The 14,934-nt window shown below is 48.7% G+C and overlaps 1 protein-coding gene across 2 annotated transcripts in view; it reads right to left on the bottom strand.

Moving 5' to 3' along the window:
• CYB5B (cytochrome b5 type B) overlaps positions 1 to 12,626 on the bottom strand; it is a 36,660-nt gene extending 24,034 nt beyond the window's left edge. Inside the window, exon 1 of one of the 2 annotated variants that reach the window (XR_013347688.1) lies at positions 12,439 to 12,626. Coding sequence is in view for 1 of the 2 variants with exons in the window: in XM_077831217.1 (XP_077687343.1) it covers positions 12,439 to 12,594 (156 nt within the window). In the remaining variant the exon portion in view is untranslated. The remainder of the gene's footprint in view (positions 1 to 12,438) is intronic. The other variant, XM_077831217.1, reaches the window with a different exon arrangement.
• Positions 12,627 to 14,934: the final 2,308 nt, after the last annotated feature.

Below are 14,934 nucleotides of genomic sequence, written 5' to 3'. Positions count from 1 at the left end.
TTTAAATCAGGATAGAAGAAGTAGTGAAATAACTAATACAGGTACAGTTGCTATCTGCTTCTCATTCCCCTGTTCAGCTAGGCAGAGGGGGCCCTGCAGAACAGTTTATGTGCACCAGGATGTCCCATAAATCCTCCATAGAGATCTCTAGGAAACTTTCCTGGAGGTAATCTGAAATCCTCTGCTAAAGGTTTCTTGGGAGGGCTGCCTTGTTTCTTCCCCCCATGGTAGGACACTGCCATGCTATTCAGTGAATTACTTCAGCAGGCACTACTGCTAGAGCCCTGCGTGGATACAAAAAGGTGTATCCGCATCCAATCCACAATCCACCAAAATTGTCTGTGGATTTGCAGGGCTCGAACTGGCTCCACAGGTCACTATGCCGCAGTGACGCAGGGCTGTGTCAAGCCCCCAACCACCCCATTTCTCCCCAGAGACCTCCTGCCCTGCCCCCCACTCCGCCCCTGCCATACCTCCTTCCCCACTTCAGGCAGGGAGACTAAAATTCTGGGCCCTTCTATGCAGTGCCACCCTCTCCATGGGGGGCTCGAACATGCCTACACAGTTGCGGCATCTCTAATGCACACAACCATTGCTGCCTGGCTCCTTTAAAGAGCAATCCCTCCTTCAAAATGGTGCTTGGCTCACTTCCTTCTGGGAGTTGTAGTTTACCTCCTCCTGCTGCGCAAACTGGCAACTATAACTCCCAGAATGTCCAGCACACTGCTGCATGATTCAGAGAGCCAAGCTGGAGCCTGCAAGCTGGGTAACAGCCGCTCCGTTCGGGTGATTGTGTGCTGCAGAGCCCTGTGCAGATACAAAATTTATATCTGCATCCACGCTGCGATCCGCAAAAATGGTCCGTGGATATACAAAGCGGATACCAGTGGATTTTCAGGGCTCTAACTACAGTCCTGGGGGAATTCTGCAACAAAAAAATTAAATTCTGCACACAATATTTTCAAATTCTGCATATTTTATTTGTCAAAATAACATAATATAATCACACCAGTTTCAATTATTTTTGGTCATTTATTTCAAAATACATGTCAGCAAGTATGCCTGTAACAACACAGACAACAAAATAGATTCAGAAAATGTTTTTTGACAAATAGATTCCTTACTAGGCATATTAATACAGAACTCTGTGTGATAATTCATTTAAACTACAATACAGAACCATATTTCCCGCATCCCCCAGAAGCAGTGCAAGGTTGGGGAGAGTCGGGTAATGGAGGAGCTGAGAGAGAGGGAAGTAAATTGCTGAGAAGGAGCGTGGGTGTGAACTTGGAGGGTTATTGAGTATGGGTGGGAAAAGTATGGAACAGGTTTTTTGGGGGGTGGGGAGAGATTGTTAGGGAGCTTTCCCCATGCAGACCCTGGCTGACCCCTACCCTCTCCTGTTCAGTCAGGCACATGTGTCCCTCCATCCCCACTCAAACCCCAATGTGTGTCTATGCCCCCACTCAGCCACTCCTCCATCCCTTTGTGGCCCTGCACTTCCGCTGCCATTCAGCCCCTGCCCCAGTCTGTCCTTGCCCATTAGTCCTTATGAGCCCCTATCTGATCCCCCAGCACCCCACGCTGTCTGTCGCCCCATAGCCCCATCTCCTGACCTGGCTCAACAGCACTGTGAAGAAGGCTCTGTAGGCTCTCTCTCTTCCCTAGCTGGCTGGGAGAGGGTGCTGTGTTGTATCACCACAGCACATTCTGGTGGGCAAAAGATGGAACTGCAGCAACTTTTCAGCAGAAGCTTTTTTCTACTCAAAAAAATAAATATGCACAGCTCATTAATTATGCACGTGCAGTATTCCCCCCAGGAGTAACTATTGCAGCGCACAGGCTAGCAGCATACAGACCTGGTCTGCAGCCAGACACATGCAGGAGCTGCTCCCTTGCAGCCTCGGTTACCCACAGAAGTGAGATATCAGCTACAATCAACACTGCCTGTGGAAATCAGTGCCAGCATTCAGTACAATAGCCCTATCTGCTTGTACTGATACCCCATTGCTACCCCATTTCCCCCACCCCCCCTTTTTGGGCCATACTCACCATGGCTGGGGCTGCAACCCTGCTCTGTGACTCCCCAGGGAAAGTGAGAAAGTTGTGCTTGTAACTTGTTTGGATTAAGGGGTGTAAGTGCACTGACAATGGTACCTCCGTCCATTGTCTCTTTACCAGCTACAGATGTGGCCTTGAGGGTCTCATCAGGCACACTGACGGAGCAGATCATACAGATGCGGAGAACGAAGAGGAATAAGGAAGACATGTTCCAGGAGGTGCTGCAAGCCTCTGGAGCTTCAGATTACTCCCTAAGCAGCATCGTCATCTGCTGCCCATATTTCCCGTCCCGACTGTCCCTCTGCATTTTGTCATTGATTGTGAGCAGAGAGCTTGGAGGGTGGCAAACAGACATGCTGCGGTCTCAGATTCAACTTCAGGCTGAACACATTTGTGCTCACCTCCCCCTGCAGCCCACAGAAAATGGCATTCCAGGACCTACCTACACGCCTCCCCCCGCACAGTGCATGCATCTTCCAGGGCTGCAACAGTACCCAAGTCACTCCACCCAACAGGGGATTAAACAAATTGACAACCCCACATACACCCAGCTGAGAGAGCCTTGCTATTGTGTGTGCTTGTAAATTCCCTGTTCCTTCCCCTTTGAAGATACTTTTCTCTGTATGTATGACATTTACCTCAGCATTACACAGGTATGTTTGCAAATAGTTCTGCGCTGAGCCCGTTATAGCCCTGGTATCTGGCTGCTCAAAGTAAGCAGGCAGCCAAACCACCTTCACGTTCCACCCCTGGGAAAACTTCTCCCTCACTTTGCTTCACAGATATTATGATGCGCACAGCTGGCAGCTATGACCACAGGGATATTGTCCTCATGGAGGTCGAACCTCCTGAGGAGACAGCACGAGCGACGCTTCAAACAGCCAAAGGCACACTGACCAGTCATCTGACCAGTCATTCTGCACCTGCTGATTCTATTGTTGAAATGCTCCTTGCTGCTGTCAAGGTGGCCAGCGTACAGCTTCATGAGCCACGGGAGCAAGGGGTAGGCTGGGTCTCCCAAGATCACTATTGGTATTTCCACACCTCCAATAGTAATCCACTGGCGTGGAAAGAAAACCCCTGCTTGCAGCTTTCTGTCATGCACCTTCCCTGCCCAGCCCACGTTGATGTCGGTGAAATGACCCTGGAGATGCACCAATGCTTGCAATACCATGGAAAAGTAGCCCTTTCTGTTGAGGCACCCTGTGGTGTGGGGCCAAGATAAGGATATGCATGCCACCTATTGCCCCACCACAGTTAGGGAACCCCACTGCTGCAAAACAATCCCCTGTTCACGCACACTGCCCAGAGTCACAGTCCTTTCTTAGCAGGAGGCAATTAATAGTACTGCACATTTGCATCACAACAACCCCCACGGTGGATTTCCCGACTCCAAACTGATTTGCGATTGATCGGTAGCAGTCTGACGTTGCCAGCTTCAGCACAGTAATTGCCAATCGTTTCTCCACTGTGAGCGTAGCTCTCATTTTAGTGTCTCTGCACAGGAGAGCTGGAGCAAGCTCTGCACACAGTTCCAGGAAGGTGGCTTTGCACATCCAAAAGTTCTGCAGCCACTGCTTGTCATCCCAAACCTGCATGACAATGTGATCCCACCACTCAGTGCTTGTTTCCCGAGCCCAGAAACAACAGTCCACCATGTGCAGCTGCTCCGTGAACACAAACAGCAATCTTGAATTGTTTCTTTCACCATAAGGCAGACACCAAGGCATCGTCAGAGTCACAGCTCATGAAAAACTGCGGGATTAGGTACCTTGTGTTCATAACGCTCATCAAAATAGTGAAGAGCAGTCCAGCATCCATACTCCCTGACAGAGATGGCGGGCGCGCAGGTTACAGGGACTGTTGAAAAGCAGCATGAAACGTACTAGGATGCACATTGAATTATGGGATAGGGAAAAGTGCATCATGGGATCCTGAACCTGCCCCCATGAGTAGGGCCCTACCAAATTAGTGGTCATGAAAAATGCGTCACAGACCATGAAATCTGGTATCCTACTATAGAATCTGGTCTTTTGTGTGCTTTTACCCTATACTATACAGATTTCATTGGGGAGACCAGCGTTTCTCAAATTGGGGGTTCTGACCCAAATGGAAGTTGCAGAGGGGTCGCAAGGTTATTTTAGGGGGTCCGCGGTTTTGCTACCCTTACTTCTGCGCTGCCTTAAGAGCTGGGTGGCCGGAGAGTTGGAGCTGGTGGCTGGGCGCCCAGCTCTGCAGGCAGCAGCACAGAAGTAGGGGTGGCAATACCATCCCAGGCCAGCCTGCTGCTGGCGGTGGCTCTGCCTTCAGAGCTGGGCGCCCGGCCAACAGCCACCGCGCTCCAGCTGCCCAGCTCTGAAGGCAGCACCGCAACCAGCAGCAGGGCAGAAGTAAGGGTAGCAGAACCGCAATGCCACCCCCCTCCCCTTAACTCCTTTTTGGGTCAGGACCCAAACAATTACAATGCTGTGAAATTTCAGATGTAAATAGCTGAAATCGTGAAATTTACGATGTTTAAAATGCTATGAGCATGAAATTGACCAAAATGGGCGATGAATTTGGTAGGGCCCTATCCATGAGGCACTGCAAAACCTTCCCAATAAATCCTGCGGTAGATGGTGGTGAGTTGCACAGTGGGATAGCTACCCATGACGCACTCCACCGACACAAGAAGCATAGTGTGGAGATGCAACAGTGGTTTAATTACAGTGGTGGCTGTATGTCACGAACCGTAACTTAAGTCAGCCTAACTCTGTAGTGTGGACAAGGCCTTACTCTTTCTGTCTGGGTCATACATGTTACAGGCACTGTCATCCATGGTGGACCCATATACACACAGGTTCTGGCTACACTAGATAACTTATAGCAGTGCACTGTAAGCTCTTTAACATAGCTGCTCTAAGCGAGCCCTCGCAAACAGCGGTAATTACGTTGGCCGGAGAAGCTCTCCTGCTGACATAGCACTTTCCACACTGGTGCTTATATCAGTGTAATTGGTCACTCAGTGGGGTGGTTTATGCACACCCCACAGCAACAAATTATGCTAACATAAGTTGTGGTGTAGACATCCATAGGTACTCATAATAAAGCAGTTCTTCATGATACAACTTCACAATATCAACCAGAATTCATGTAGAGAGCCCCAACTCACCACTCTTCAGTTCCTGATCTGTAAAATACAAACAACACCACTGCCTACCTCAGAAGGGGGCTGTGAGGAGAAATCCAGTAAAGATTTCAAGCCCCCCCACTACGATGTTTATGAATACCTTAAATAGAAATACAAGGAGTTTTGGGAGGGGATGAGTTAAGTGCCCCAAACGGTATTGTGCACGTGGTGGAGAAAGGGGCATGCAGCACAGGGCGACTTACACTTCACAGCACTAATCAAAAGGTATATTTACCCCTGCTCCTGACAGGCCATTTCAGCACATAATTGGAATGTTAACCCTCTGCAGTTTACCTGTAATCCATATTTAAACACAGACATAGTTTTCATAGCTCATACAGTTGCAGCACAGAGACACCACTGTAACCTGCATTCTGGGGCTTATTTTGTTTCAAATGGTAAGTGAATTACCCTTTTGATATTTGGGAGATATTTACGGAAATGGTTCTACTTCAGCTGAAACACATCAGGCATACCCCCCACTGCAGCCCAGCCAGCTCTGGAAGAGAAACAGATACAAACTCACTATAGGTTTTACATGCAACTTGAGGAGCTGCCTTTGTACATCTCCCTCATTCTGTCCACGTTCTTATGACCTGATGGACTTTTGCCATGTGGTAAGTCCAATGTCTTAGAACTTCTATTATGTAACCAGCAACATAACATGATAAAGTTTAAAATAATCCATATTGCAACGGACACACTTTAGACAGACTGACCAGCACCTGACCCACTGTGTCTGGTTTGCAGGAACCAGAGTGGCCTCTCAGAGATTATGCAATAGCCCTGCAATAGCACTTCAATGAGCTCAGCAATTCTGTACAAATAACATGTGGCCAAGGGCTAGACCAGGCAGCAATTAGCAATTCCCCAACCATTACAGAGGATTGAGGGGGAACATTTCATGCTGAATCCCTGACATCTGCAGTTACAGCAATTCAGGCCTTGTTTACACTGGCAAATTTCTGCCAGCAAAGCAGCTTTCTGCGTTGTAACTCTTGAGGTATACACACTGCCAAGCCACTGCGTAGTTCCAGCGCTATAAAAAAACCACCCCGACAAGAGGATACAGCCTTCTGTGCCGGGGCTACAGTGCCGTGGTGCCAGTGTAGATACCCTGGTCAATTGCAGCACTGCGACTGGCCTCTGGGAGGTGTCCCACAATGCCTGTTCTAGCCTCTCTGGTCATCAGTTTGAACTCTACTGCCCTGCCCTCAGGTGACCATCCATCAGCCCCATCCCTTAAATTCCTTGGGAATTTTGAAAGTTTGCTCAGTGATGCGTGCAGTGGTCTCAGCGCATCTTTCCAGGTAACCATGGCTGCTCCACGCACCAGACAATCTCCGGCTTGGAGCAATGCCGAGCCGCTGGACCTCATCAGCATTTGGAGAGGAGGAGGTCCAGTCCCAGCTGCATGCCAGCCGTAGGAATTATGACAACTACGGACAGATTTCACAATGCATGACAGAAAGGGGCCATGACTGGGACACACTGCAGTGCAGGATCAAAGTGAAGGAGCTGCGGAATACCTACCACAAGGCGCGGGAGGCAAACTGCCGCTACGGTGCTGTGCCCACGAGCGGCCAGTTCTACGAAGAGCTGGACGCAATACTCGGTGGTGACCCTACCTCCACTGCAAAGGCCACTGTGGATACTTCGGTAGCTCACATGCCAGTCAACAGTGGACTGAGCCAGGAGGAGGAAATCTTGGATGGGGAAGGGGACCCAGAGGCAGTGGACGACTTGGAGGTCAGAGATGCATGCAGTCAGGAGCTCTTCTCTACCCCAGAGGAGGTTAGCCAATCACAGCTGTTGGAACCTGGTGAAGCGCAAACAGGAGGGCCCTGGTAAGTGGCTTTGATTTTGGGAATCACTGAAGCGAGATGTTGGGGGCAGGAGGGTTGCAGAAAGCAGGCTTGTGTCTGTATGATGCATGTACCACCACATGCCTAGTCTGAGCGGTGCAACAGGGTATCGACTGACTCCGTCACTTCACAGGAATCTGCCTCAGAGATCTCCAGGAAACTCTTATGGAGATATTGGGAAATCTGTTGCCGTAGGTTCTTTGGCAGAGCTGCTTTGTTTCTTGCCCCATTAAGGGTAACTTTCCCGTGCCACTTTGCCGTCACGGGGGGGGCAGGGAAGAGGATCATTGCTGCACACAGGCAAGCCACATAAGGGACAGGCCAGAAGCTGCAGTCTTGGAGAAGACCCTCCCTTGATTCCCTGCTCACCCTCAGCAGCGAGATAGCTTCCATAATGATCACATCCTGTGGAAAATGTGGGGACAGTAAATGGTTATAAGGCCCCCACCTACAGTGCTGGCTCTCCTCAAGAGCCATGTGCCCAGTGTAAAGTATGGTCCTGGAACACCGATTTCCCCTGCGGTTCCTCATCATTTTCAGGGTCTTGTGGCTCATGTGTACTTGCCTGGTGTCAGCCAATTAGTGACAGGTATGTGAATAGTGGCTGTGTTTTAAATCAGTGGTCTGCGTGTTGCAAACAATACGGCTTCTGTAAAATGTTGCATTTTGGCTTCACAGATATGACCTTGGGAGCCCAGCCTTCGTCTTTGTTATCACCGGCTGAATGGCTGCGCAGAATTAGAAAGTGGCCATGAAGAACTAAAGAGGACTTTCTGCATGATGTCATGATGCACTCTGAAAAACAAGAATTGAAGGAGTGGCGGGACAGCGAGAAGAGGGATCAAAAGGAGAACACGGCGTGCCAGAACAGTGTGGGATTCATTCCTGCAGACTGAAGAGGCAGAGCGCGCAGTACACAAATCATTGAAAGATGGCGCCAAATCCGGACGAAAGCACAGAGATTGTTGGGATGTGAAGCAATGCATCATGGGGCATTGGGAAAGGACCCAGGATGCCCCGCAACTCCCTCCGCCTTCCCACAACTCTTAGCAACAGAAGAGGAAGAGATGCTCTGTGGGATAGCTGCTAAGAGTGCACCGCTCCAAATACCACTGCAAGTGTCACAAGTGTGAACATTCTATTGTACAGGCAGCTGACGGTGTGAACACACAACAGTGGTTTCCCTTCAGCATTCTCTGAGCAGCGCTGTAACTCTGCTAGTGTAGACATACCCTCAGAGATCTCATGCAGAACAGTTTATCAGACACTGGGCTTGTTTAAAAAGAACAGGAGGACTTGTGGCACCTTAGAGACTAACAAATTTATTTGAGCATAAGCTTTCGTGGGCTATCAAATAAATTTGTGAGTCGCTAAGGTGCCACAAGTACTCCTGTTGTTTTTGCGGATACAGACTAACACGGCTGCTACTCTGAAACCTGGGCTTGTTTAAAATCCATTAAAGTGCCTGGGTCTGACACTCTCCAGGAACTGTATTGACTACATAGGGCTAATGAGGATTAATCTTGCTTTCGTCTGTAAAATAAGGTTTGATTTACACTTAAAAATGTAACTGGTATAACTATGTTGGTAAGGTGTATGATTTTTTTGCCTACATAGTTATCGCACTAAAAGCTGTAGTGTAGATGCAAGCCTAGTCTACATTAGAACAGATTTGCTGGTATGGCTATACAGGTATAGCTATATCAGCAAATCCCCCAGTACAAACAGGAGAAAAAGTGCTTTTGCCAGTACAACTTAGGGTACTCTTGTGATCAGTACCTATAAATACCCAACAGACAGTGGCTCGGCAGGTTACATTTCAGACACTGCAGCATGCAGATGCAGAGCTGAATGCAATACTAGAATATCAATGGCACATCTAGATAGGCAGAGGATCTGGGAGCCAAGACCCCTTTATAGTCCTGCAGAGAAAGGCTGTGTCCACATTAGAAGTGCTTTACCGACACAGGATTACTGCTATGCCATACTGGTGAAGCACTCCTAGCATGGATGCAGCTAAACTGTCAAAGTTGTGCTTTGTACCAGTATAACAAGATCACTCCCTGTGAGCAACAAACTATACCAGTAAAAGCCCAGTTTTGCTAGTATAACTTTCTCTACCCTAGCAGCTTCTACTAGCACAGCTCTATTGGTCAGGGATCAGACCTCTTCACACTCCTGACTGACATAGCTACTTCGTCAGAAGTCTGTACTGTAGACCTCACCAAAGACAAGAAAAGATTTCAGTTCCATTTCACTATGAAAGCTGCAAATAATGCAAAACTGACTCAAGCAAAGAAGGGACAGCCTAAGCCAATGCAGTGTGAAAGACCCCAAGGGGCACGGAGGCTGCCTGCCTTTTACAAGAGTCTTCCAACAAGATGACCATGACTGTTATCATTATCATCACAAATTCCAAAGGAATGCAGCCTCCTTGCAGAGCAAACACTACCCAGATCAATCTCTAGCTAGGTCTTTAAGACAGTCTTGCTGGATGTTCAGTCTATGATCATCACTGCCAACCTCACTGCATCACCATAGCTTTTGGCATGTAGGCTATCATTGACCATGTAGCAACATTCCTTCATAAGTGTGCTCAAAATTCACTGGTCTTCCGGCCTAATAATATGTCCATACCAAGGAAGATGCCAAACCAAAATCTGTGCTGATGGAGGTGGTTGGTGGGTTCGGCTACAAATATCTTCATTGCAGATCTTAGTCGGGCGTTTAATATGGATCTGCTGACAAAGACAACAAGAATCAAAGACATCAATCTGGTGCTCTTCAACCTTCCTCAGAGCTCTCATTTCCACTTCCATACAACTGAATTGGTATAACCATAGTCCTGTAGATCCACAGCTTCATAGTGAGCTTGATGTTCCAATGTCACCATGGAGGCTAAAGGGCTTGGAACATGGCAATGACATGGTGATTGCTGACTTGCTTTTTCATCACCTGAGGATTCACAAGCAGACCCCAGTACACTCCACATGGTTTCACTAGGACTCATTAACAGTCGAAGGTGGTCAACCATAGGTGCTGGGCGTGCTGCAGCACCCCCAGGCTTGAAGTAGTTTCCACTATATACAGGGTTTGCAGTTTGGTTCAATGCCTCTCAGCACCCACACTAGGAAAACTGTTCCAGCACCTCTGCAGTCAACAGTCATTGATGTACGAATTGGCAGAGATGCTGAACTGGGCACTGACAATCTGCTTCTGCTTAGAAAAATATACCTCTGACTTTGACATCAGCCAGATAATAGGCTGAAAATAGTCCCATCAACCAAAAGCTCTTATTAGAACCCAACTAACAGACAAACAGCCTTGAGCAGTTTGGAACAGGAAGCTAAGTGTTAAGAGACCAAAGTTCCACTTTCTCAGTCATCTGATGAGGAATGGCATTGTTTCAAGTCATCAGTGCTGACTGCTGCAAGGTTGGCTCAGGGGCCTAAGCCCTTCAAACATCAACCATGAATCAGCGAGGAGACACTCACAGCAACTGGAGCTAAGAAAGAAGTGAGGCTACAATTTGAATCTTCTAAGATACATTTGTTGAAAGAAAAGCAAAGGCTGAATGAAGGAGTTTGACTTCGGGACATCGTCAAGTCATTGTGTAAGATAAGGAATCCTATTCTAAACTGGCTGCCTGAGCTGCCCAGCAGGCACAATCTCCACAGTCTTTACTCAGCTTTGTAGTATCTGGGGGGGAAGGTAGCACTATCTTGTCCAGTGTACAATAAAAATGAATCTTGTCTTACTTTGTAAATCCTGGAAAGCTTCTCACACACACACAAAGCCGTGGCCTCCAATATCTCAGATGCTGCAAGATGGAAGGACCCAAAAAGTCTGATGAGTTATCATTCTGTCCTCTATCACATAGCCTGTAGATTCCACTAGATTTGTTTTTTAGTCATCATGTCCTGGAGATCAAAAATCCTGCTCATATTCCTAATAATGTTATGACCACATAGCAGATGTATGTAAATGGACATTTTCAGCTAGTGGTAAACCCAAGCCGAGTTTACACAGAGTACAAACAGTCCTGAAAAGGAAGATGGTGCTTTTTTCAGTGAAGTGCTTCTGTTTTAGCATTGGTTCAGAACGAGGTGATAGGTGCATTGCTATGTAGAAGCCAGAAGCTCGGGAGGGTGGTGCTGGCATGGCAGCTGAGGTTTTATTTTGAGGTGGGACGAAAACACAGCTGACAATTTATTGCCATTTTTTGTTCTGCTCAGTTACTGACTCCAAACACTGTTAGGAGCAACCTATAACTTAAAACTTTTCAAGAATCCAAGTCAATAGCAACATGAGTGACCACATAGCACTGCTCACCCCAGAGAATGCAGGAGAACTGCAGACTATACACAGGGATAACTCCCTTCCCAGGCAGAGAGATACACCCACTTCTTGGAAGTGAATAATGTGACAGATACTCATCTGTTGAATCACCAGCATCGTTTCCTTTAAAACCTGGATTCTGCTTGGAGATTGGTCTTCAAAATATTGACCTACCCTGTATATTATTATTATATTACTGACACTACTTAGTATATTATTTGCAGTGTTGTTGTAGCCATGTTGGTCCCAAGGTATTAGAGAGACAAGGTGGGTGAGGTGATATCTTTTACTGAACCAACTTCTGTTGCTGAGAGGAACAAGCTTTCCACAGACCTGAGGAAGAGCTCTGTGTAGCTTGGAAGCTTGTCTCTTTCACCAACAAAAGTTGGTCCAGTAAAAGATATTACCTCACACACCTTGTCTCACAACTTAGTATAAAATCTTTTACTAATTCATTTAGCCAACGGGAACCAAGATAGAAATGCAAATCCAAGCCTTTCATTTACTTTTTTCATCTCATGAGGGGAGCAGAGATGCCAGCGAGAACTCCTTGGTTCAATTATTTGTTTGGAAAAGAAAAACTGAAACAATTTGAAACTACCACGTCATGTGCTACCGCTGTCCCCCCTCCCACCTCAATCCACTTGCTGCATCTGCTTTAAATCAGACTGGCGGCCGCATGGGGCAGGAATGCGTCCGTCTGCACAGGCTGCGTGCCTCACAAACAACGGAGTCCCGAGCCCGACGGCTTCCTCAGGACGCCGCCGCCGCGCTACGAACACAGAACGATGAACAACAAAACCCCGCTGCGGGACAACCACCGTCAGCGTCTCCCCATCTCCGCCGGGCAAGGGAGTGTCGCTCCCGCCACAGGGGTGCCCAGCAGGGCGGTGCTCAGCCCCGGGACATAAATACCAGCGCCTCCCCCGGTCCCTCCCCAAGCCCGCCCGCCCCGCCTCTCGAGGCCGGCAGAGGGTGTCCCCGGGCCGGCCCCGCGGGCCTCACCTCGCCCAGGAAGCGGCCGACGTCGTACACGCGCCCGTGGATCACCAGCCAGGCCTCGCGGCTCGAGTTGCGCTTCGCCACCTCCGCCAGGGTGAAGACGGGGCCGCCCTCGGGCGCCGCGCCGGCCCCAGCTGCGCTGAGCTGCTCGCTCCCCATCCCGGCTCCTTTACCGAACGGCAAACCAGCTAGGCCCCGCGCGGCCGCCGTACCTAGGCCACACCCCCTCCGGGCCCTAGAGACCAATGGGCTTTTCCGCGTCCCAAGCCGGTTCCCCCCGCTATCGACCAATGGCGAAGAAGGGAGCGGCCGGCCGCTCGTAGCCCGTTGTGGTTCGACTCCTAACAGCCAATCAGAGGTGCCCTCACGCCCCACCGCAGCCAATGAAAGGGCGAGATTCCACCGACCCGCCCAAGCAGGAGGCGGAAGACAAAGAGCCGCGTCCCGCCTCCTCCGAGCTGCTGAGGAGGAGCGCCGAGACCGTTCGGGTCTGGTCACGTGGCGTGAGGCGGGCCTTATGCCACGTGCGCGCGGCCCGGGGTCTCTGCTTGCTCCGGGGGGGGGGGCGCGTGCCTGGGTTACCCGGGTTACCCGCGCGGCCCCGCTGACCGCCGGAGCCAGGGCCCGGCCCGGCCGCCTTTGCCTTGCTCCGCCGTGGGCCTGAGCCTGGTCACGAGCCGCGCTGGGTCGGAGTCCCCCGTCCGGAGCCGGCCTGGGGAGCCGGGCCCGCTGCCAGCTGGCGAGTAACAAAAATAAAATGGCCCCGCGCCCAGCTGCAGACCGGCATGCGGAGCTCCCCGGGCCCTTCCCCCGGGCAGGTAGCCCAGCCCTGTGATCGAGCAACGGCCTTTCCAGCGCTGCTCCGCTCCAGCATGCTGAAGCCACAGCGGTTAGCTTGGAAGTAAGGGACATCTCTGGGCCTGAAGTTTTTGCCCCGCCTTTCTAATGGAGTTTTTCTTGTACGTGTACGTCATATATTTAAATATAATCCGCTGTATTTACTGGTCAACAGTGGGCTACAAACTTCACTCTCATTGCTGAGGGAAGAATGTTGCATAACTCAAAAGAGGTGTTACGAAAACTGTCCATTGTTACAAACAGAGAGCGAAAGAATGACCCTACTAACTCCAGACTATTTACTACAGCTGGGGTTTTCCGAGGAGACCAGTGGAATTAAACACCCAAACCCTATTTAAATGCAGTGGGAGCTGGGCGTCTTCCTCCCTTACGTAGGCTGGGATTCTGAAGAAAGTGTGTCTAACAAATTTTCCAGGTTTCTTTCCGGTCAGAAAGGAGTATTTTTGTTATTGAAGATAAGGAAATTGCCCCATTGGTGCCTGCCAACCGTAACTTAAATCTAATTGTACTGCTGTTTTCCATAGCCCAGCTAGCTGTAGCTGTGAGCTAAGAGCTGAAGTATAGGTTGGTATTCAGTTACACTGGTTTATCTTTGCCTCCTTTTACTGGTGCTGTCTACGGAAATTAATCAGGACCAAGAAGCAATCAAAGAATTAGTAAGGAAAGAGATGTTTTAGAATAGCAGCTGTCTTAGTCTGTATTCGCAAAAAGAATAGGAGGACTTGTGGCACCTTAGAGACTAACCAATTTATTTGAGCATAAGCTTTCGTGAGCTACAGCTCACTTCATTTGAGCTTATGCGCAAATAAATTGGTTAGTCTCTAAGGTGCCACAAGTACTCCTTTTCTTTTTGCAACATTCATAAACCAGTCAGAGAACACTTCAATCTCTCTGGTCACTCGATTTCTGACCTAAAAGTGGCTATTCTTCAACAAAAAGACTTCAGAAACAGACTCCGAGAGACTGCTGAATTGGAATTAATTTGCAAATTGGATACAATTAACTTAGGCTTGAATAGAGACTGGGAGTGGTTGAGTCATTACACAAAGTAAAACTATGTCCTCTTGTTTATTCCCCACACACACTGTTCCTCAGATATTCTTGTTAACTGTTGGAAATGGCCCACCTTGATTATCACTACAAAGGGTTTTCTCCCCCCCTTCCCCCACTCTCCTGCTGGTAATAGCTTATCTTAAGTGATCACTCTCCTTACAGTAAAAAGAAAAGGAGTACTTGTGGCACCTTAGAGACGAACCAATTTATTTGAGCATGGACGAAAGCTCATGCTCAAATAAATTGGTTAGTCTCTAAGGTGCCACAAGTACTCCTTTTCTTTTTGCGAAGATAGACTAACACGGCTGTTACTCTGAAACCTCTCCTTACAGTGTGCATGGTAAACACCCATTTTTTCATGTTCTATGTGTATATAAATCTCCTCACTGTATTTTCCACTGAATGCATCCGATGAAGTGAGCTGTAGCTCACGAGAACTTATGCTCAAATAAATTTGTTAGTGTCTAAGGTGCCACAAGTACTCCTTTTCTTTTTGCAAATACAGACTAACACGGCTGTTACTCTGAAACCTGTCTTTATGAATGTTATAATTCTTGACATCTGATTTGTGCCCATTTATTCTTTTAT

The sequence above is a fragment of the Eretmochelys imbricata genome, chromosome 12 (genome assembly GCF_965152235.1).
Source record: "Eretmochelys imbricata isolate rEreImb1 chromosome 12, rEreImb1.hap1, whole genome shotgun sequence".
NCBI classification, from domain to species: domain Eukaryota; kingdom Metazoa; phylum Chordata; order Testudines; family Cheloniidae; genus Eretmochelys; species Eretmochelys imbricata.
Note: the sequence above shows the minus strand (reverse complement) of the source record. Positions and strands in the feature narration are given on the sequence as shown.